The sequence below is a fragment of the Lepus europaeus genome, chromosome 3 (assembly GCF_033115175.1).
Source record: "Lepus europaeus isolate LE1 chromosome 3, mLepTim1.pri, whole genome shotgun sequence".
Classification (NCBI taxonomy): Eukaryota; Metazoa; Chordata; class Mammalia; order Lagomorpha; family Leporidae; genus Lepus; species Lepus europaeus.
Window position 1 is genome coordinate 130,242,431 of NC_084829.1, and position 22,420 is coordinate 130,264,850.

At 40.5% G+C, this 22,420-nt stretch overlaps 1 protein-coding gene across 1 annotated transcript in view; it reads right to left on the bottom strand.

The window, feature by feature from the left end:
* Positions 1–13,623, bottom strand: part of SAMD3 (sterile alpha motif domain containing 3) — a 53,440-nt gene extending 39,817 nt beyond the window's left edge. Inside the window, exons 1-3 of the mRNA XM_062187267.1 lie at positions 13,545–13,623; positions 12,718–12,907; positions 8,353–8,460 (exon numbers count right to left, since the gene is read on the bottom strand). Of these exons, the coding sequence (XP_062043251.1) occupies positions 8,353–8,460; positions 12,718–12,907; positions 13,545–13,623 (377 nt within the window). The remainder of the gene's footprint in view (positions 1–8,352; positions 8,461–12,717; positions 12,908–13,544) is intronic.
* Between the last annotated feature and the right edge of the window lie 8,797 nt (positions 13,624–22,420).

Sequence of the window (22,420 nt, forward strand, 5' to 3'; positions counted from 1 at the left end):
ACTCACATGTGTGTCTTTGGGTCTCCCTCCCTCTTCTGATAAAGGCACCAGGATTTAACCATCGGGACTCCACTAAAATGTCTTTACCTAATCCTAATCACCTCCCAATCCCCCAACACATCCCCTCAAACCTCATAGTTGGATTAAGTTCCCACCTTCTAAATAGCTCACAGCGGAAATTATGTTTCCACACATGAAACCCTGGGGAACACATTCAAATCATATTCAAACTATACCATCCATTAAAGAGACACATGCCAATGAAGAGTTAAAAACCATCTCTGAGAACATGCAACAATGTCAGTGCAAGGCAAGCATAGGCTACAAAGGAAATGCTATTTTGTTGATGACACTGTCACTCAATCAGAAAATGTTTGAATTCTGATGTTTGCTTTTTATTTATATTTTACAGCTCCAGGCTTTCACATCTGCCAATCAATCCACTGAGGAGGAATTTAGTTTCTGAAATGAATGCATGTGTGAACGAAAAATCAAACACAAAAGAGAGAAGTGAATGGCAACAGGTGTTATTTTTGTGGCAGTCAGACAGATGCCCCTTAACCTAATATGATGTGGTCATGTATTAATTTTCTTTCTTTCTTTTTTTCTTTTGACAGGCAGAGTGGACAGTGAGAGAGAGAGATTCAGAGAGAAAGGTCTTCCTTTTCCATCGGTTCACCCTCCAATGGCTGCGGCTGGCACACCGCGCTGATCTGAAGGCAGGTACTTATCCTGGTCTCCTATGCAGGTGCAGGGCCCAAGCACTTGGGCCATCCTCCACTGCACTCCCGGGCCACAGCAGAGAGCTGGCCTGGAAGAGGAGCAACCAGGACAGAATCCGACGCCCCGACCAGGACTAGAACCTGGGGTGCTGGCGCCACAAGGCGGAGGATTAGCCTATTGAGCCGTGGCGCCAGCTGATGTATTAATTTTCACCCGAGGTTCTTGTCTCACACAAAGATGAGCATTCTAATTGCAAATGAAATAAGGTACACAAAGTGGTAACAAAATTTATTCCAAAGGTGAGAAAGTGAACACACATACATGCTCAATGGTGGATTACCCCACACGGAGAAATATTTGCTATGAGTGGGCTTGAGTATTGCCCAAAGGGAGAAGGAGTGGGAGAGGGAGAGAGGACACCTGTGTAGTGAAACAGAGAGCCTCCCCACCATGTTGCCCCTTTTATGAGGTAGGGGTGATGCCTCTACAGGTGTGAAGCTACCTGGGAATTTTATTGTGGTGCCTCCACAAATTCCAAGTGAAGCTTAATATCCATATTTTCATGATATCCTCCCCCAGGAGACCATGCATCCCAGGAAGCAGGTGCATCCTGGGAAAGGGGGTATTTTGACTGACAAGTAGGAAGATAGAATTCCTTGTGGGGGCATGTAGCAGACTTCCTCGCTCAGATCTAATCTACCTGGTAACATCACATCATTCCCTCTTTGGAGATACCAGTGTGAGGTCTCAGGATTTAAGTGTCTTTGGGCCCCAGTGAAGAAGAAAGGAAGCATAAAATAAACATAGTTATATTTCTCAGTTCCCCAATTCCTATTGGTATTAGCAGAAATGTAGAGAACCAGAAACTTGGCCTTTATTCTCAAGATTTAGACTTACCACCACTACATTAACACAGGTCTCACAAAGGTACTAACTCCGAAATCCCCTTTTTTGTCTTCCTCATTCACACACAAGGAAAAGTAGTGACATATCGCCTGTCAGTAGTTGCAACATGGTTCAACACTACCGTTTTTAGTACAAAAGTATCAAGATCTGTTGGCTAAAGGTCCAGTCGACTTAGGGAAGTTTCCTATTTCTCCACCTTCACACCAGTAGGCTTTGAAGCCCTGCTCTAGCAGAGAACATCATTGTCCACATCATATCTCTTTTTTGGGGATAAAGGGGAGATCAGGGTAGAGTAGAAAGGTCATTATCCAAATCCATTCCACAGTTCTGGGTGTATACCCTTCATGTGGCAAAACCATCAGTCACAGCATTAGATTTGGATCTAGCCCTGGGTACCAAGAGGATGTGCCTGTGGCAAAAATTAAATCAGTCTGCTCCCAATCATGTGTTATCTAAGCTATGGTTTGCCAATCTCTCTACCGTGTGACTTCACAAAAATTGAAGTCTTCCATTTGCAAGGATCAAGCAGGCTGATTTGTCACCACTTATTCAGTAGGCAAGGATTTTCACTGGAGACTGAGAAATGTAAAAAATTGCACCTTGGAAGATAAATGGCAAGGTCCCATCCTAGCAGGTAATGTTATTGAACTTTTGGGTGTTTACTCCCATGGAATGTTTACTTATAGGGAGTGCTAATAAGTAAGTAGTGAGAAGAAGCCCTGGCTTTTTTAAAATCTTCTATTTTTTTTCAGTGCCATTAAGTTGTATTAACAAGTTGTTGGTCTTATCCTTTGTTATGCTATCTAGTAAATATTTTCTCATTTTGGCAAAGGTATTACAGCCAGAAATATAGAATAACACTTACCACATAGAAAGTCCTCCCCTTCCTGCCCCACACCCCTGTCAATAACAGGAATGACAAGTCCTCCTGATTTTGTATTTAAACATCTTTTTTTATGCTCACTGCCACCGTCTTAGTTTAGATTCTTCTCATATCTTGCATGAACTTTAGCCTAGCATCTATGTTTTCTCCCATATATTCTCCACAACACTGCCACTTAGTTAATGATGAAAGCTATGTGTATCTAATCAAGCCACTCCATTGCATGAATGACCATTCCCTGTAACTTATAGCAGTGGTTCTCATATCTCATTATACACTAGAATTATTTATGGCACTTAAAAAATACTGTTTGACACGTCCCACTCCTAGAAATTCTTACTGGTCTAGATCTTGTTACTCAAAGGATAGTCCTAGATTAGGACCTGGCATTGGGAAATGCAGAGTCTCAGGTTCTACCCCTGACCTATCTAATTAGAATCCTGGGAGGTTTTAGAGTACATTAGGGTTTGAGGAGCACTAGTCTAGAGGTTATATTTTAAGTCTACTGGGTGAATGCAGTGTGTAGTCAAGGTTAGGAAGCGCTACCCTGCTCATAGCATAGAAATCACCTCCTGACCTCCTGACAGCATCTCTCCCCATTCCACCAGTGTCATTTTCTCTGCCTATGACTCATGTCCCCAAAACACTTAGACCAAATGGAATCCACTGTGCTGTTTCGAGTGTTTGTATCTTTGCCCATGCTGGGAATTTCATTTTCCTCTCCTGCCCCATTTCCCTTTAGATGACTTTTAATCATTTCTCAAAATCATGACTTGGGCCCCGTGAAACCTCTCTCCAGAGCCACCTCCCCACCCTCTTCCCTGAACGTCTGTTGCTCCCTCTGTCTGTGCCACTTCTATCCCGTGCTCTGCTATTTCAGCATGCCTTTCTCAATGCTGCAGTTATTGGCTGACATTCTCACTGACTAGACTTTCAGTTCTCCAGGCCAGGGAGAATTTCCCCTGCCCCCACCATGTCTAAATCATACCTAAGTTTTGGACTGAACAGAAGGGAAAAAGTTGATTAGTATCAAGCTGACTTTGGATCTCTCTGAAACCTTCTTATTAAACTTAATGGAAATGGCTAGGAGTCAGAGAGTTATCGTTTATGGCAGTTTAGTTTCCACCGATTCTGCAATTCCTGTTTGTCTGTATCCACAGATGTCTTCTACGGAAGGAAAGATTGGTTCTCTCTCAGTGAGCTGATAGTTCTCACTTCACTTGCATTTCTGCTCAAATGTCATTGTCAAAGTCAAAGGACTTCCCCAGTGATCCCAACTGACAAAGAGCTCTCTTATACATGGACACATGCATGCACATGTACACACCACTCACTCTATGCACCCTCCCTCTCTGGCATTGTTGCTTTTCATCGCATTTCAACACATTCACAATGTAATAGTGTATTTGTGTGTTACTTTCTCTCCCTGAAAGTGCGTTCTCAGAAGTGCAAATGTTAGACTACTTTGTTCTCCGCTATATTCTCAGTGCCTAAAACAGTGCCTGGCACGCAATAAGCACTCAGTAAATATTTACATATTGAATGGCTTATACTTTGGGTCCACTTGTCAGCACTGAGAACAGAATTTTTTGTCTCTTTGTATCATATACCTTGGTGACTGGCTAACTAATATAACCAGTAACTGAAATGTAAGACCTCCTGCTATGGGCCAAGAATTTTTCATGCGTTAACCCACTCTTCAGTTCATGTCATAGATGTTAAAGTGGGAGCTGCTGAGGTTTTATAACTTTCCAAAGGTTACTCAGCTGGACACAGCTGAGTTAGGATTTTTAACTTTCAACTACTAGCTTGACCTGTATCTTCAGTCTACCAACCTTGGCCATTGTCTAGGCTGATATCCTGGTCTAACACCCATACTTATGCCTTTCCTGCTCCATCTACTCATTGAGATGAGCAGCTATCTATGTAGCTGTGTTTGAACCACTGGCAGTAGATATCAACATATTAAAGATCACCCCAACATCCTCCTCCAAGGCTCTGCCATATCCTATGACTTTTACTCAATCAAGAGGAGGCCATGAAAATGGTTAATACATCCGCTCCTTCACTGAATATCTGTTGATCATCTACTCTTTCAGGCACTGCAGAGGTAAGACTGGTGGCTGACACCTCGCCTTCCTTCAGAAATCTTAGCCTGTGGAGGGCACAGACGTGAAGGAAGTGAGAAGACTAATTATGCAGCTAACTGGAACTTGTACAAGTGAACCCATAATTAGGCTGGCAAACTTCAGTGAACATTCCCTTTATTACACTCTGGGATAGGAGGCACGACTGTGGTACCCCCTCGTCTGAGCTACACACATCAAAGTGCCTGCAAATAATTTCTCCAAAGTGTTGAGGAGCCACTTACTGCACACGGGAAGCAGGATCAGCTGATCCTACACCATTTCTAAATAAAAAAAGATTTCATTAAAATTATCTTTAAACATGCGTGAAACCATGACTAATGTATAATAATGCCCAAAGGCAGAAACAAAACATCTGCACACCTAAGCTTAAAGTTCAAGTGAAGTGTCCTTGAAGGAACATTTAAGAAACCTCTACCTGTTTATCTGATTTCATGCCTTACTGAGTACTGAAAGAGAAGCGCACAAACAAGGTTCGTTTGTTTCAAACAAATAAGAAGTTTCAAACAGGGTAGATAAAAGACAAAGAACAATACTGCAGAAAAAGTTCTTCCAAAGCATTACTGACACATGATGAGAATGGGACTCAAGAATCCCTCTCCTCACAAAGGACATTTAAGCCATTCAGTAAAGGGCACAGAACCAGCTGTCACTGAAGAGACCACACTCATGCCATAGTACCCTACCATTTAATTAGAACACACAAATTCATCCACCGGAAAACACACACCCCATTTTCACCATGCAAGAGACTTTTCAACAGTCAAAGTCAGGTGAGTTTCCAGTCTCTAGAGGTTTCTCTTTATCCTTGTCTACAAATAATCTACATAGTAAATGAACAAGGATACTTTAAAAAGTCCATGGGAAGATGTAATAAAAAGATGTTTATTTGGGGGAAAATTTTTTGAAATCCATGCATATATTGAGGGCATCTCAAAAATTTCATGGGGACTCTGTTACAAAAAAATATGCATGGATTTCCAAATTTTCTTGCTCTAAAAGAAACTTATAATTTGATTCCATTTTCCATGACTTTTGCATGTCTCCTTGAACATAGAAGGGCTCCTTGCCTGTGCTACAATGTCACTGGAGGCTTGTTGGAGTGGTGAGTGAGTTTCAATAGAAGCTCAAGGGATGACCAAGTCTTAGGCGGGTGAGGAAGAGAACATAGCCTGACGCAAATTCATACAACAGGCTGTGAATCACGTATTGAGGGAACAGTGTCCTGGGCAGAGGGATGGGAGGAAAAGGCCGCTGTTGGTTCCATGATTTTGGTTTTCTCAGCTGGATGGTGGAGCCACTGTCTGTGGCCGGATTTTGGAAGGAGTAGAATCTTCTGACCCCCCGCCCCCCACAATCCACAGCCTTGAATAAGGGACAAGACCACAGGTGAAGTGTTTAAAGTAGGTTCTCCTTCCCTGCTCTTATCTACTCTTTCTTCCACACAGCTAATTGCCAGCAGGGGCACCTGCTCCCTACTCCATCTCTTAGTTTCTCCCCCCAGATATCTGAACAAAGCAACACTGAAAGATTGCATCAATTGGGAGAACCTGAGCTGCTTTCAGAATTTCTGTGGACATGGTGCTATGGTAAGGCAGTCCTTTCCTGGACAGTCTGAGGGGCACAGAGCAGTCCTGAGTAGTAGGATAAATCTGTCCTCAGTGGGAGAAGCAAAGGAACCAGGCAGCATGGGAAGTAGACCAGAGACAAAGATGGCAAGAAAATGGGAGACAGTTTGACCCCCTGTTTTTTAGCACCAGTTGTAAATGTACATGTTCAGCTGCTGCATGTGAAATGCTTGTCTTACAAACAGCCTGCTTTTAGTTTGCATAGGGTTTGGTTTTTTTATACCTAACTATATATTAAGGCAGGGGTAATGTTAACTCTGAACTGCTTATGTATAAAGATGGGCAGGGGTCAAATGTCCAGGTACATGGTTTAGGAGAGACTTCATGGTCATTGATAAAAATATGGGGGATGTCAAACCCACCTATTTATCTGCTTCTAAGCTAGTCTCATTTTTTCTTCTTTCCAATGCCAGGTGCTATGAGGAATGAGAGACATCATATAACCAGGCATATGGGAAAATAGGCAAAATAACCCTGCCCCACCACTACTATGGCACCACCATCTGGATGGAATGTCAGCCAAGGACTTGGGAAAGAAGAGAACTGGAGGCATGGAAGGCTGCATCCTCATCTTACACTGGAAGCAAGGAGGAGAGCAAAGCATTCCCAGGACAGTAGGAATACTACCTGGAGCAGGGCTGGGGAAACACTGCACAGAGTGCCTTCCAGGAGCTTCTCTCTGCCCAGCATCAACAGGCATGGTCTGTTTTTAATGCTCACAGAGCACCATGAGAAAGGACTATTCTTCCCTGTGTGCTCGTGAGGGTCTAAGATACAATGGGTGCCTCTGGGACCAATCCTAGTTCTCCCTCTTTCCATTCAGTTTCAACAGGTACAGAAGGGATGGACAGGCTGTAGTGGGTAGTTTCATATGGGATGGGGGAGTTGAGAACCCATGGCTGATTCCACACCCCCTGATGCTGCATCAGAGGAAAGTTCTTAGAAATCAACAAGCACTCCTGAGCAGAGAGGAGGGGAATGAGGCCACCATAAAAACATGTTTATATTTCCTGAAACATTCAAGCAGGGTGACCAAGGGGACCAATTTCCCTCCAAGGACATCCCCCTCTCCTGTCACACTTACCTCCCAAGAAGAATCAAGGGCATGAAAGGAGATGGACCTGAACACTGGCATGGGAGGCTGGAGGTGGTAGAGAGGGAAACAGTTCAGAGAGGATAGCCCAGAGCCAATACCCATGCAAGAGTTCACATGAGAAGTGCTGCTCTTCTCTGCACGCATGGGGTTGCTGGGGCCTCACAGACCTGAGTCTGAGGCTGGTGCTCTTGCCCTGGTGGTTGTGGACCCTGTGCCAAGGTGACAAAGCCATTCAGGAAAACTTCTTCTCTAAACCTGTTTTACTCACCGAAGAGAAAATAAGGCCTACCTTGCAGCACTGCTGTGTGGACTAAATGAGATGGCAACGTAAAGGGTTTGTGAGAACTGTAAGAGGTCACACCTTTGCTTGGCTCTTACCTGTTATTCTCCCTTTGCGACAGCCCCTCCTTTCAGTGGTTGAGGTATTGGCCACACACTACCTACTGTCGCTCTCGAGACTGTCTGGGTTCCACATTCCTGTGTATGCTTCTCTAGGTCTACACATGCCCTTTATTCTAACGTAAGCCATAAATTGAAATACTGTACCATATAAAATCTAGTGTAGAAATATAAAGGAAAAGTTTCCCAAAACTGGGTTGCTATCAAGAATAGTCAAGCTAAACCAACAACTACAAAATTCAGAACAAAGACTCCACTAAAGATCTATTCTAAAGAATATTATTCATGGAATAAACATCATCTTTTTGCAGTTTATGGCAGAGAAATCCTCTTTTATCTTAAGTATATGTACTTGAAGGATATGTATAATTTTAGAACTTTGCTTTTCCAATGTGAAGATCATAAAATATAACCTTTATCTTTTAACAAATATTTTCACTACTTGACAATAAAAATTCCCTTCCAGGACAGCAAAACACCTAACATTAGAAATATATTTAAACACAAGAAAGCTCATTTCAAAAAGAATGTTATCATTTGGCTTCAATATATATAAAGTCAGCACTTTACCTCTGTTTCAATACTCTTTGGTCGATTAGTCCATTATCTAGGTTGTCAGCTGGGTAAAATGATGGCGTCTGTTCCCCACAGCTGGCTAGACTGGAAGACTGTTCATTTCTAACCAAGAAAGAAAAGGTGGGTCATGCACTATTCAATAGGAGATATAAGCATTGATCTGATAGCAGCTCTGAGGGTAGAGGTCAAATCACAGGTAACATTATGATCTCTGTCCATGTCCAAGCTCCCCACGAGCCTCATAACTAAGATACTTGAAAGAAGGACCCTCTGGAGTCATCTCACTCAGTGGTTCCTATAAGTAGGGAGGGAGAGCGATGCCATTTCATCATGCTACTTTCACCCATCTATTATATTTTTAAATGGTGTTAGGATCACATGGGAAGCGGGATACAGCAGACTCATAGAATGGCAGATGTCCTAAACAGCACTCTGCCCCCAGAATCAGCCCTTAAGGCATTTGGATCCGGCTAAAAAGCCCATGAGAGTATTTCAGGCATGGAAAGCCAAGACACTCTGGCAAAAAAAAAAAAAATGACCTAAATGAAAGATCTCTGTGAGTGAGATCCCAGTGGAAAGAACAGGCCATCAAAGAAGGAGGTACCTTTCTCTGAAGGGAGGCGAGAACTTCCACTTTGACTATGGCCTTGTCTAAATAAGATTGGAGTTGGCAAACTCAAGAGGCTTCCATAGCCTTGGCAGCTCATGACAAGAGCCTCGGGTGATTACTGACATCATAAATAAGAGTGTCGATTGTTAAATCAACAACAGGAATCACTGTGCACTTACTCCCCATGTAGGATCTCTGTCCTTAATGTGTTGTACTATGTGAATTAATGGTATAACTAGTACTCAAACAGTACTTTATACTTTGTGTTTCTGTGTGGGTGCAAACTGTTGAAATCTTCAGTTAGTATACACTAAATTGATATTCTGTATATAAAGATAATTGAAAATGAATCTTGATGTGAATGGGATGGGAGAGGGAGTGGGAAATGGGATGGTTGCGGGTGGGAAGGAGATTATGGGGGAAAAAGCCGCTATAATCCAAAAGTTGCACTTTGGAAATTTATATTTATACAATAAAAGTTTTTAGGAAAAGAAAGTGTTTTCAAAATAAAAAATGGTGTTAGGATCATCCTTTTCTTTCTGAAATGATAATGATAATAGAATGTATCTTTTTAAGTTAATATTCTTACTTGGTAAAATAAAATGGTAAACTCTGTGTGATCCCTTCTCTATTCATTCTCATTTTGGAGGACATTTTATTCTTTGTGAAATCTCATAATCTTAGAACCACACTCCACTAACATCCTCATTTTCTAAGTGAAGCAACTGGAATCCAGGAGGGAGAGCAACTCGCTCATGGTCACAGGCTGCATAGTAGCAGTGACAAGGTTTGAGATCAGTTTTTCCAACATCCAGTCCAGTGATTTTTTTACCAGCTTCAACAAGAGCAACAACCAAAAATACCAGCAAATAGTCTCACCTATTGCATAGTTCGATCATTCTCTTAAGTCTAAATAGGATGCCAAATACTCTGCCCAAATGTGCCCTAGGGATGCTTTTCAAAATAACACCCTGGGCAGCATTACCCAGGAAGTAGAATGTCCCTCAAGTTGAAACCCATCTGCTATCTGTAATCTAGAATGCCAACCTAAAGCATCATTTATGCTCCCCACTGGATTTTACAGTTGAAGTTGAAACTAGAAGAAGTCAAGGTGAGAGGACTATCTAACATCCTATCAGGGGTGTGAAACTGAGTGCTTTGATAGCCAGCTTTAGGATGTCTTCTTATACCACGTCTATCTTTATTAAGTACTTTCCAACAGGCATTAATTAAATGACATATATTCATGCTTCTTTCAATCATCATTCACACTTGAAGTTATGACAAAATACTTAGCAGTGAGTGACTATGGTTTTCAACAAGGTGGTGGGAAAAACATATTATGAAAAGGTTATTTATGGATTTCAAAATCCTTTTGTGCAAAAATATACTTATATTTTAATTCAATTTTTCCACAATCTTTTTGAAGTACCCTCATACAAACAATAAGCATTCTCCTCACAGGCAATTGTGATTTCGTAACACTAATTTAACCCAAATGCCAGGCAACACAATCCTTCAAGTGACTCATGCCTAACGGATCGAGTGGAAAGCCCCTACTCAAGCATCCCTGGACAGCCAAGTCTTGAAAGACTTGGCTACATTTGCAACCAGCTTTCTTAACCAGGTTAACAAAGCTTGATAACGAGCACAGGACTGTTTTGGCTGAGAAAGGGAGCTGATTCCCTGGAAGATTAATATACTCGTAACATCAGTGTAAATTAATAAGGACTTAGGTAGCGCATTGCTTTTCACAAAGACATGGGAGTGCCAACTTTGAAAATCATCAGTCCAAGTCAGCAGTAGAACCAGGAATGAAGCCCAGATTCCTTGGCAGTGCGGTCCGTTCTCATTGACTAGACAATAGCATACACTGATCTACAGTAGAGACAAACTTGCCTGTTTTCTCCTGGCTGTGCCTAAGGCAATATCAAGATTCCAGTCAACTGAAAGAACTTCCAACTCACAAGTCTGACCCATCCAAAAACAACCAGAAATTACTTTGAGTTCTCTTGGAAGTTCACACTCTCCATTTTCTGGAAAGGAATAAAAGTTTGCAACAGGAACGTCACCAAAACTCACAAAAGTGTGCTTTCAAGTTGACGTGCCAAAGCAATGTTTAGGCGAGATCCTTCAAGTAAATCAGTTGGTAGATTTCCAGTGGCATCACATCGCTGACCTACAAGGCCACCCGTCTTTCTCTATGTCCCAACTACCCAATATTCTAAAAAATAAAATTACTTATGCCAGGTCTCTCTAACATTGAATTGCTTATCAAAGGGTGAGAAATATATTACAGATCTAATGCCAAAAACTTAAGAGTAAAAATGCAGAATGGATTTCATCAAACTTCACAATCTTTTTTCAAGTAAATGAACAATTAGTCTTCTGCAAATATTTAACCTTAAAAACCTTGTAAAAAGTCTTAGATATGAAAAAATCCAACTGTTAAGTAAGAAGATAGAAATTAGCCTACGAGTGTGGAAGGAGTCCAGGGCAGACAAAACACCTGCAGAAAGGAATATAGCAGCCTGGAAGAGGATCTTAGAAGCAGTCCAGTGTTTAAAGTCCTGCCCACACCCCCATAACTTTATAAGTGGTCTCAGCCTTCCCTCCAAGGAAGGTACCCTAGGAGAATCCTCTGTGCCCTAGGGTGATAACATTAGGTAATAAAACTTAGGGAGAAAATTCACCTGTTTCACATCCAGAAAGCCCTTTGTCTGTGAGAATAGTGTCTGGGGATGGAGACATGGTGGGAAGAATTGGACCCCATTCCCTTATAAAGCCCCAGCCTGAATGCAGACTGGCTTTCAGCTATGAGTTCATTGCTGAGACTGGCCTGTCAGATGTTCTTTCCATTAAACTTGTAACCTTGTTTACCGAGTCTGAATGACTGAACACTCTCTCTCAGATCCATTTGTGGGTACAGACGCCCTACCCCATTAAACCTGGCTACCTTGCTTACCATTACTTTCTATCTCATGTCTGAAATTCTTTTCTTACAGGAAGATAAGGACCTCTATTCCAGTCATCTCCTGTAACAAAATTGGTATGTTTGAAATGATCCAGGAATATAGGCTTTTAAAGTCTGATTTTTTAAAGTCTGATTTTTAACTTCATAAACCCTGTTATTCCTTTTCCCTTGTAGGAGTGAGTGATAATCAAACATGAAACCAACCCCATGCCCCAGAGCTTTTATCTGCTAACACAAACTGTGCTACCTGATTTTTGTGAGCTGTTGTCATAGTGTTCATTACTCGGAGAGTACTCTTAAAAAATTAGAAAACTCACTGTGGCGAGTGTTTATCAAATCACATTGTGAAGGCCGCAAGACAAGGATAAATTAGCTATGATGAGGAACCCTGGGCAAATCAGTGTCTAAATAAAGGAGTAAATTTGAGGAAAGCAAAGAGCAGCCACAGATGCTTTCCCAAGCTGGGACTGTAAAACAGCAGCAGGGGCCCTTTCTATTCGTGTTGCTCCATCCACAACATTTCATGTAGAAACTCTGCCTACAGGGCTTCTCCAGCCAATGGAGCCAGGATTTGGAAAGTGGTGGATTTAAGCATATATATTCAGGCATGATATTTTGCAAACAGATTCCTTTACTCAAACATTACAGATACTGTGCAAGCCATCTAGCTGAAGTGGTAACTGTTTTCAAACAGCTTTACATCCGAAAGCCACTCTTAGAGCCAGCTAGCATTGGGAAAGCCCAGAACCCAAGTAAGATCAGTCATCATACTCACTGTGGGGCTGTTTCTGTTTGTGTGACCAGGGCTCTGTCACTGCAGCTTCCAGGACCCTGCAGTCCTTGGCCCTTCTGCTTGTATTTTTTAATTAAATCCATCAGAACTGCCTGATGCCCGATTTTCTTTACCAGTTGCTGAACCATCCGATCATTAAGTGCTAGAAGGGCGGCCCCACTTATTTCTTCCTCTGGGAAAAACAACAGAAAATTGCTTTCCACATTGCTTCCTAGAAAAATACTGTACAATAGGCAAAATCATTTCTTAAAATAAGATCATCTCAACTTGTCCTCTGCATGTATAAAATCATCCACATTTTTGTCAAAGGTAGAACTCTGATACTGCAAAATTCCAAGCTAATATCTGCTCCTAAGGAAGTACCAGAACGTGGAGAAAAAACTTTATATTTCCATATTAATGCCCTCCCTCATTCTAATTCATTATTTTATAAGGAAAAAAATCTTCTTTATTCATGGTAATTCTTCCTAGCCAATACTTGCAAATATTTAATACTTATAAATTCAACACTGCACAACACATATACTGCATTATGTAATGATAAAGCAGCAGAAAACACATGGATTAAATGTTATTCTAAGTAACTCTTGAAACTTTGAGATTTTCTGGAAATAGTTTATTCTGCATGCTTGCAAGGCCAAATAGATATTCTTCTGTAGTCAATAAAGGAAAATACTCAACTGCAACACCCCCACTTCATACTCACATACACACAGAGAGTGGGATGCAAAAGTACTTTTCAATAACAGAGGACACTCAGGATGTCTGGGCTGCTCACGTAAAACTTTTTGAAAGTATAAACCACTCACCTTGAAACCTATGGACTAGTTCGCCTAAGTTTTTCTCCACCAACCAGCTGCAGACCTGATCCACTGACCAAGTTTCCATCCCTGGCTCCTGTAAATCCACCTGTAGAGCAAAAGATCAAAGAGGAATCTCCAGCTTTTCTTTTTCCAGACTGTGGTTCTTTAGTTTTTATTTTTTAACAATCAGCTCCTAGCCCTGCAAGACTCCTTTAGACTCTCAATACCAAGCTTTTAAAAAATGGCAATTTTTGCAATTCACATTTAAAAATTGCTAATGCACAGTCATTTTAAAAGCAAGACTGATTTTAACCTATTGCCTAGTCTCATTTCTCAAATTCTTTCACCTTCTCCTACTTTTTTTCCACAGGCATCCCTCAGCTTTACTAACGGAGAGCCAGAGCACACAATGGTACCCAATCCCGTACCATTAACACCCAGGTTTCTTCACAAAGAAAAGAAAGGTGTGAAATCATCAGGAAGTGGTTGACATTTTCGAAAGGGGTGGGCAGGGGAGGAAGGGAGGAAGGATCTAAAAGCCTGACAGAGAGACTTACTAAACCAAAACTGGTTAACCCCTTGCTGCTCCCAGCCAAGGACAGAGAGAGCTATAACTGCTTCTCCTTGCTTTAGTTAGCAAGAAGAGGAAGTAGGAGCCATATTTCTTGGGAAAATCTAAATGTTTCTGTCTTCCAATAATACCCTGACATATTCCATTCAGTTCTTGAACTTTGTTGGATACTATTATAATTGGTAAAATAACTAGATAGATAGCAGCATGATTTCGAAACTTTTTTTTTTACTTAGTAGGGTAGATGGGAAATTGCAAAATAATTAAGTATTAATAATTGTCTGTGGGAAACAACCATGAACAGAGTTTGAAAGGTACATTCTCCAAATATTCTACTAGTCTTCCATGTTACTACTCTGCAATCACCCAGAAAACTTAGAGTGTACGCATGTCAATAATTTTTCCTACTTCTCTTAGGCAGCTCAATCCCTGTGTTATAACTCAATCCAAATGACTTATTGATGAACTAGGCAGAAACTGAAAAGAACTTGAATCATTTTAATCTTTTAGTATTACTTTTGACTTCAACTTTTAATCTAAGTGATGTAGATTTATTGATACAGTAAAATCCTGACCATTATATAAAGACAAAAAAAAGCTACTCTCAGAGAAATGGAATCATAAAGAAACAGAAATATTTATTAGCTTGTGTACTTAGATTTCATTGCTAGAAGTTCTAAAACTAAATATTTTATTTTTTCATTTTTTGTGTATTGAAGTAAGTTGCAATTACCAACATCACAGTTAGAATGGTGGGAAGGGACATGATGTTTATCTTTCATACTCAACAATCTGAAAAAGTAACAGCCTTCAAAAATCATTTCCTAGAAGACAAGTATGCTTCAAAATAATAAGCCACACACTCATGAGTACTCACAAGCAACCAAGTGGAAAAATTGAAGACAAGGGTTAAATATAGAAGAACGTCTTTCTGGATTACAGCAGTGGATTTAATTTGCTATGACAAACAGTAGCCACAGAACTCCTCCCCTAAGCTAAGCAGCAACAGCAGGGTGTGAAAAGTCATTATTTGCGAGACTCTGGTGTAAATTAAAAATCACACCTCTCTGTCACACTTCTGGCTTCCTTGTGAAGAGCAGGACAGAGAAAAAAACAGAAGAGGAAGAGAAAACAATTCTCCCAACTCCAAGATTAAAAGGTACTCAGAGCAGAAGAGACTGCCTTGCAGTCCTCAATGGATAAAAGGAAATTTGAAAATGAAATGAGTTATTTGGAACCCTTCACATATCTTTCATTTTACAAATTTTTATCCCAGTTCTACTTGGAAAAAGCAAAGCAATGCATCAAAATATAACCTCATAAAAACATTAAAGTAAAATTGGTTTTCTTAATATTTAATAAAATGAAATACTATAACTGCTTACCAGTAGTGGGGAATGTCTGGCCCGTGGGCCACATAAGGCCTACAAAATAATTTGGTCTGGTCTTGCCAAGGCAACCACAGGTGGGACTAGAAATTCAGTACATCTAGAGCAGGCTAATTCTTATGTTGATAATTTTGTAAACCCCACAAATAATGTTATAAACATCCAAATGGTCCTTGGCAAAGAAAAGTTTCCCTACCTCTACTAGGCAATGTGACATCTTTAAGTAGCAGCCTACAACTCGCCATCACATAGTGGTGATGACATAATCATGATGCTCTTCGGCACTAATGAACTGATAAACAATGTGACCAAAGGAAAATGATGGATTGAGTGACTTTATTCTGTTTCAGAACTACCTAAAAAGATTTCAAACCATAAAACATTATCCCTAAATGTTTTAACAAAATAATAAAGAGAAAAAAGAATTTATAATAACATTGTATGTAAAATTGCCTGTCCAAGCACTCTCATTATTGGATAAAGTTATGCTTCAATACAAGAACTTTATATTAAGTAGTAAAGAGGTTCATTTAATTAAAAAAGATGTTAAGATTTTGGCTACAGCATCCAAGTTTGATTTAAAAAATTTGTGAAAAACTGCAAAGGAAGACAATAGAGAAAACTTTGGGAACCTTGTACCATACAGAAGAAACTACCACAAAGAAGCACTTTTAAAGAAAATATGAGAATATTTTGTCACTTTTCTTCCTGCTCACATTTTTTTTATATTTCTAAAGACCAAAAGCTGAGACAACAAAAAGGTTCCTAAAAGCTTTGCTGATAGCATACATGCTCTTCTGGATCGATACCTCATCCTGCCTTGGGGAAGAGCATCTCTTCCCATGATTATACAAGAAAGGACAAGCCATTTAGCAAAAAATCAGGTCCCATTGAGGGAAAAGAAAGGAAATCAAGGTATTAAGAAAGGGACCTGGCTACTGCATGGCGTAGGGTCTGAGAGATTCTGTTGAGTGTCAGCCTTATTGCCATGTCAGGCAGTCGCATCCAGTTAAGACCAAATCCAGGTAGGTAAAGGCACAACCCAGGCCCTCATTGGTCTCTCCTAGCCCAAGGTGTCCTTGCCTATTTACCAAAAGGGACCCAATTAATTGAGGGAGTTGCATAGCTGCCCCTACAAGGTGCTAATCACTGAACTCAAAAGTCATTTGCTTCTCCAATAGAAAAAACCTTGTTAGCCAATATAGTTCAGAGGGGTCTGTGTAGGGGAATTCCTGGTCCTGGCAGGGAATTCTAGGTCTGTGGCAAAAAGGTTACTACCACTTTTGTAGCTCCCAAATCAACTGAAGCCCACCTGGCCATCATAAAACTTCCCTAAAGGACACAGCATTCTTGACTAATCAAGGGAAGGTCACAAGCACCACTATCAACCAATAATTTGCACATGAGCTGGACATGACCCTCTCAGACCCAATTTCAATCTGTTAAAACCTTCACCCCTAACTGCCTGGGGAGTCTGGGAATTAATCAATAGCTGCCCGGCCTCTTGTTCTGTGCTTTGCAATAAGTGCCTACTCTCTTCCACCATCCTGATGCCAGCAATTGGCTAGGTTTGGGGTTCTATAGAAAGTTTTCCAATGAGTTTGGTGTGTCATTTGGCAAACAAGGTTACTCCAATGGAGTCTGACATCTCATCCACTTGGAACTGAGGCTCATTGCATATCACCAGACCAAGTAAAATGAAAACTGGGACAGTTCTCAGATGTTTACTGCCCAGCTGTTGTTCCTGCCCAGAGCTGGGTGAATGGTGATACACTAACGAAGTTAGAAGCCTTACCAGGGAGCTAAGACACATGAAGAAGCATAATACGGTGGAGAACTATGATGATGGTGCTTTGAGAACTCACTATGGGGCAGGATTTTCCCACAATGTCCTGCATATGAATGAATTTTTTAAAATTTTTTAATTTTTTTTTTGACAGGCAGAGTAGACAGTGAGAGAGAGATAGAGAGAAAGGTCTTCCTTTTGCCGTTGGTTCACCCTCCAGTGGCCGCTGAAGTAGCGTGCTGCGGCCGGCGCATTGTGCTGATCCGAAGCCAGGAGCCAGGTGCTTATCCTGGTCTCCCATGCGGGTGCAGGGCCCAAGGACTTGGGCCATCCTCCACTGCACTCCCTGACCGCAGCAGAGAGCTGGCCTGGAAGAGGGGCAACCGGGACAGGATCGGTGCCCCGACCGGGACTAGAACCCGGTGTGCCGGCGCCGCAAGGCGGAGGATTAGTCTAGTGAGCCGCGGCGCCGGCAATGAATGAATTTTGATTTGGAACCTGAATGACAGTCACAGTCGAGACAGTATAGGAGCCAGAGGAGATGGGACCCATATAACAAACTGAAAGCAAAAAGCCAGAAATAAGCAAGTTATGTTTTGGGAACCCAAAACTAAACCACACTGCCTTGAATGGTGACCACATGGGAGAGAATGAAAGGAGAGAGGGTATGAAGAGCCTGGCATATTGAGCTAAGAGGGTACAGATTATACGTGAACTTCATAGTCATTGAATAGACAATATATTCCAGCTCTGAGAAGGATTATTTAAGCAACTGACACAAACTACAGAAAGGATTTGTTCTTGAAGTAAATTATGTATGAGATAGAAGCATTTAACTTTTTCTAAACATCCATAGAAGCACTCATTGTCCTTCATTTTAGAAAACACTTGTGAAAATACGACCTTTAATTTTTTTTTCATACATCATGGTCAGAAAGGGACTGAGATCTACAAAGCCAGCAGACACTCTGCAAGTGGAACGTTCCAAAGAGGTTGTCTCAGTCCATGAAGCTGAATCATCTGCAATGTTTTATATTTTGCTAGCTATTAGAAAAAGAATTGCTTTATTGATTTCTTTTTCAGACAATGTGGAATTTGTGTATAACAATACTATTGACTTTTGTGTGTTTATTTTGTATCCTGCAGCTTTGCTGAATTTATCAGTTCTAACAATTTTTCAGAGTCTTCCTTGTATAAGATCATGTCAGCCCTAAACATTGACAATTTAACTTCCTCCTTTCCAATTTGGATGACCTTGTTTTCTTCTCTTGCCTAACTGGTGTAGTTAGGACTTCCAGTATTATGTTGAATCTTGTCTTTTGCCCTATTTTAGAAAGCCTTCAGATTTTCCCCATTCAGTATGATGTTAGTTGCTGGTTTGTTATATATAACTTTTATTGTGTTGAGGTATTATCTTTCTATTCTTAAATTGTTAAGAGTTTTTATCATGATAGGATGTTAGATTTTTATTAAATGCCTTTTCTGCCTCTGTTGAGATGATCTTGTGATTTTTTTTCTTTATTCTGTGGATGTGGTATGGTGTATTACCTTTATTGATTTGCATATGTTGAACTGTCCTTGCATTCCTGGGCTGATATCCACTCAATCATAGTGAATTATCTTTCTAATGTGATGCTGAATTCAGTTTGCTAACATTTTGTTGATGATTTTTACATCTATGTTCATTAGTATATCCTGTAGCTTTCTTTTGTAGTGACCTTCCTTGTCTTGGTATCAGGACAATGCCAGCCTCATAGAATAAATTTAGAAGAATTCTTTTCTCCTCTACTTTTTCAAATAATTTAAGAAATATTTTCAAAAAATTTAAGAAATATTTAAGAAATAGTAACTTTTAAAAAATTGTTCTTTATTTTACTTGAAAGGCACACACACAAAGAGAGATATAGAAATCTTCCATGTGTTAGTTCATTCCCCAGATAACTATAACAGCCAGGACTGGGGCACAGCAAAGCGAGCAACTGAGTATGGGTCTCCCTCATGGATGGCAGGTATCCAACTACTTGGACCATCGCCTGCTGCCTCTCAGGATGCATATTAGCAGAAAGCTGGAGCCAGAAGTGAAACTGGGACTCAAACCAGGCATTCTGGTATGGGGTGTGGATGTCCCAAGAGGCGTCTTAACTGCTAAGCCAAATGACCTCCCCCTTAGTTCTTTAGATAATAATACATACATTAGAATTTAGATGTTGTGTCAAAAGCCAAGGACTTGAAGTTTTGTGTTTCACAATGCTCTAGTGTCTCAGGGCTTTTGGTTTCAGGTAACAATATGATTGTACTAAAATGCATAACCTTTTATTTAGCATAGACACTGGCTTATGGTGATTTCTGTTAAAATGTGTACTTGACAGTGCAGGTGAAAATTGTTTGTTTTATAGTTCTGAATGGTGGCAAGAACTTACATTATTAAAATATTACAGCTATTAAACTGTCTCTTTGGAGCCACTCATCTTTTAGAACATTTGACAGGTGATTTCTGCAGCTTCCCGTAATGCTCAGCAGTTAGCATCAAGCTGGGCTTTCTTAATTTGTGATATTAAGGGATGGTCTGGCTTTGTAGACCCCCTGGGAGACAAGAGGACACAAGAAGGTGGATTTTCTTAAGGTCATGTGACTCAAACCATGGATGGCATAGGGACAGAAAAGGGATGAGACCTTGTTGTTCTGCAAAACTGGAACAAGATGAATGATAAATGCTTAAACTTCTGTCAGCCTTAAGTTCATCTGAAGAGAATCTAAGATGTTCAAACCCTTGTTGATGCAAAGCTACTCTTTAAAAAAATTAACCAAAAAAATAAGATTGGCACCAATTGGTAGGCTATAGTCCACTATTAAATGTGTGTGTGTGTGTGTATGTGAGAGAGAGAGAGAGAGAGAGAATCAGAAAGAGGTGGAGAGAGTGAGTAGAGGAGGGAGAGAAACAGAGAACAATGGAGCAAGTGAGTAAATAAGCATGGGAATATTAAGGAGCAGAGGACAAGGTTACTATGAATAACAAGTAAATGGATAATCACATTGGAAATAAAGCCCATAACAATGGCAATGGAGTATCTCCTTCATTTTTACATGGTCTCATGGTAAACAAACCTTAAAACTCTCTACTTGAAAACTCAGTCTTAACTCTTGTCCTAATCACTTCTACTGTCCCTTGACTACATCAGGGAACACACGTGACACATCAAGGTAAAGGTGTCAGATGTTTGGAAGAAGAGGAAGAAAAACAAAGTTGTTTTATAAATTAAGTATTCCAAAAAGCTTAAAATATGTTTAAAAATCAATATTTCCATAACTAGGCTGAGAACCAACTTGTCACTTTGAGCTCTTATACCAGAATTTCAAAAAGGCTTATCTGGGCTCTTATTCCCAGTAAACGCTATAGAGAGATGCCTTCCAGAATTAAGTGATCAACCTGCTGGTGTCTCAGTCATGGCTTCATGGTCTCTTCTTCATATCACCATTTCTACCCAGTTGCCCTTATCCCTCAGAATATTCCCAACAGGTGGTTGTCTTCCAGATGCAGTTTTCCATCCACTGTTGAAGAAGTACTTGCATTAATTCAGGGTAACACCTGTTGTCTCAAGAAAGGCCATCCTTGAAGCAGGCCATCCTACACTTCTGATACGACCTGATGCACAGAGCCAGGCTGGAGAGGCTAACAGGTATTACTGAAGAGTCAGGGGTTGTTTCTTATCCCTTGCCTCTCTCTATTGAACTCAAAATTCAGAATTTATTTTAAACAATGCAATTTTCCAGCTTATCTGATTTTCATGAGTCAACTGAAGTGCTTCATGAACTTATAGACTCCTGAACTCATTATGATTTATTTCCAATTTATATAGCCTAACAGATCAAAGTTTCCAAACTGTCCCCAAAATGTCATCATGCATAAAGTATATCATTGAGAATTTTTATAGCCCTTTACAAAAATAATCATATATTAAAAAAATTTTTTTATAAGGAATGTAAAATAAATGTAGTGACCCAATTATGTTTTTTAAGATTTTTTTTACTATGGTAAAATATATATATAACATGGGCTGGTGTTGTGGCATAGCAGGTAAAGCTGCTACTTACAGTGCTGACATCCCATATGGGCACTGGTTCAAGTCATAGCTGTCTACAACCGATCCAGCTCCCTGATGAGGCGTCTGGGAAATCAGCAGACGATGGCCCAAGTACTTGGGCTTCTACACTCATGTTCATCCATGTCCTAGTGAAGCAGAATCTCCCTTCCTTTTCAGGCTGAGTGACATTCCATGTATGACTATTCCATATTTGATGTATCTATTCATCTGTCAAAAGACATTGGCTTGTGTCTCCATTTTGAACAATGCTGCTGTGCACATGGTGGAAAAATATCTGCTCAGGTCCCTGCGTTAGTGATCTAATTTTGATATTTCTGCAAAAAACCAGGAGAATTCAACATATTCTGATTTCCTGCAACATGATTAGCATAGATTTATCTGGCTCTTCGAGACCTGACCAAATCCTCTCATTTCCTAGATGGTGTCAGAGAATATCAGAAATGCTGAGTGACTTGACTCACAGCTGGTTGAACAAAGATGCTCTTTTTGTCTGCCCAGTAAAGCAAGGAAAAGAGGGCTGTATGTAGTGACCCCAGCCTGTAAGGCGCTTTCTTCTTAATGCAATCCAGAAGCCCTCGCATGATAACTGCATCGTTTCATCTTTGTCTTCCCTGGGCTGAGGTCTTCAACACAGGGCATTCCTTCAAAGCTATTGAGTAAGTATCCTGAGCAAACACATGCAAAAAAAAAATTGCTGTGCCAAACTGCTTTCAGGAAAATTCTATCCATGTCATCTCTAAAGAGCCAGATGCCCTGTAACCCATAGTTGCCTGATCCCAGTGCCCCAGCACACCGATTGCTTTCCATCTGTGGGTTCATGATGAAAACTAAATTCCTCTTTTAGAGAGTGGACTCTTCCAGATGCCCAAATATTTTAAGTACTCTCACTCATTTAACTCATTGAGTACTATTTTCTTTTCTTTGCATGCCATCATGTTTGAAAAGCCGAGAGCTACACAAGCAAAATGGATCCTGGGAGCACCAGGAAGAGACAAATGGATCAATGCTTCAATTCTTACCTCTCATTGCATGTT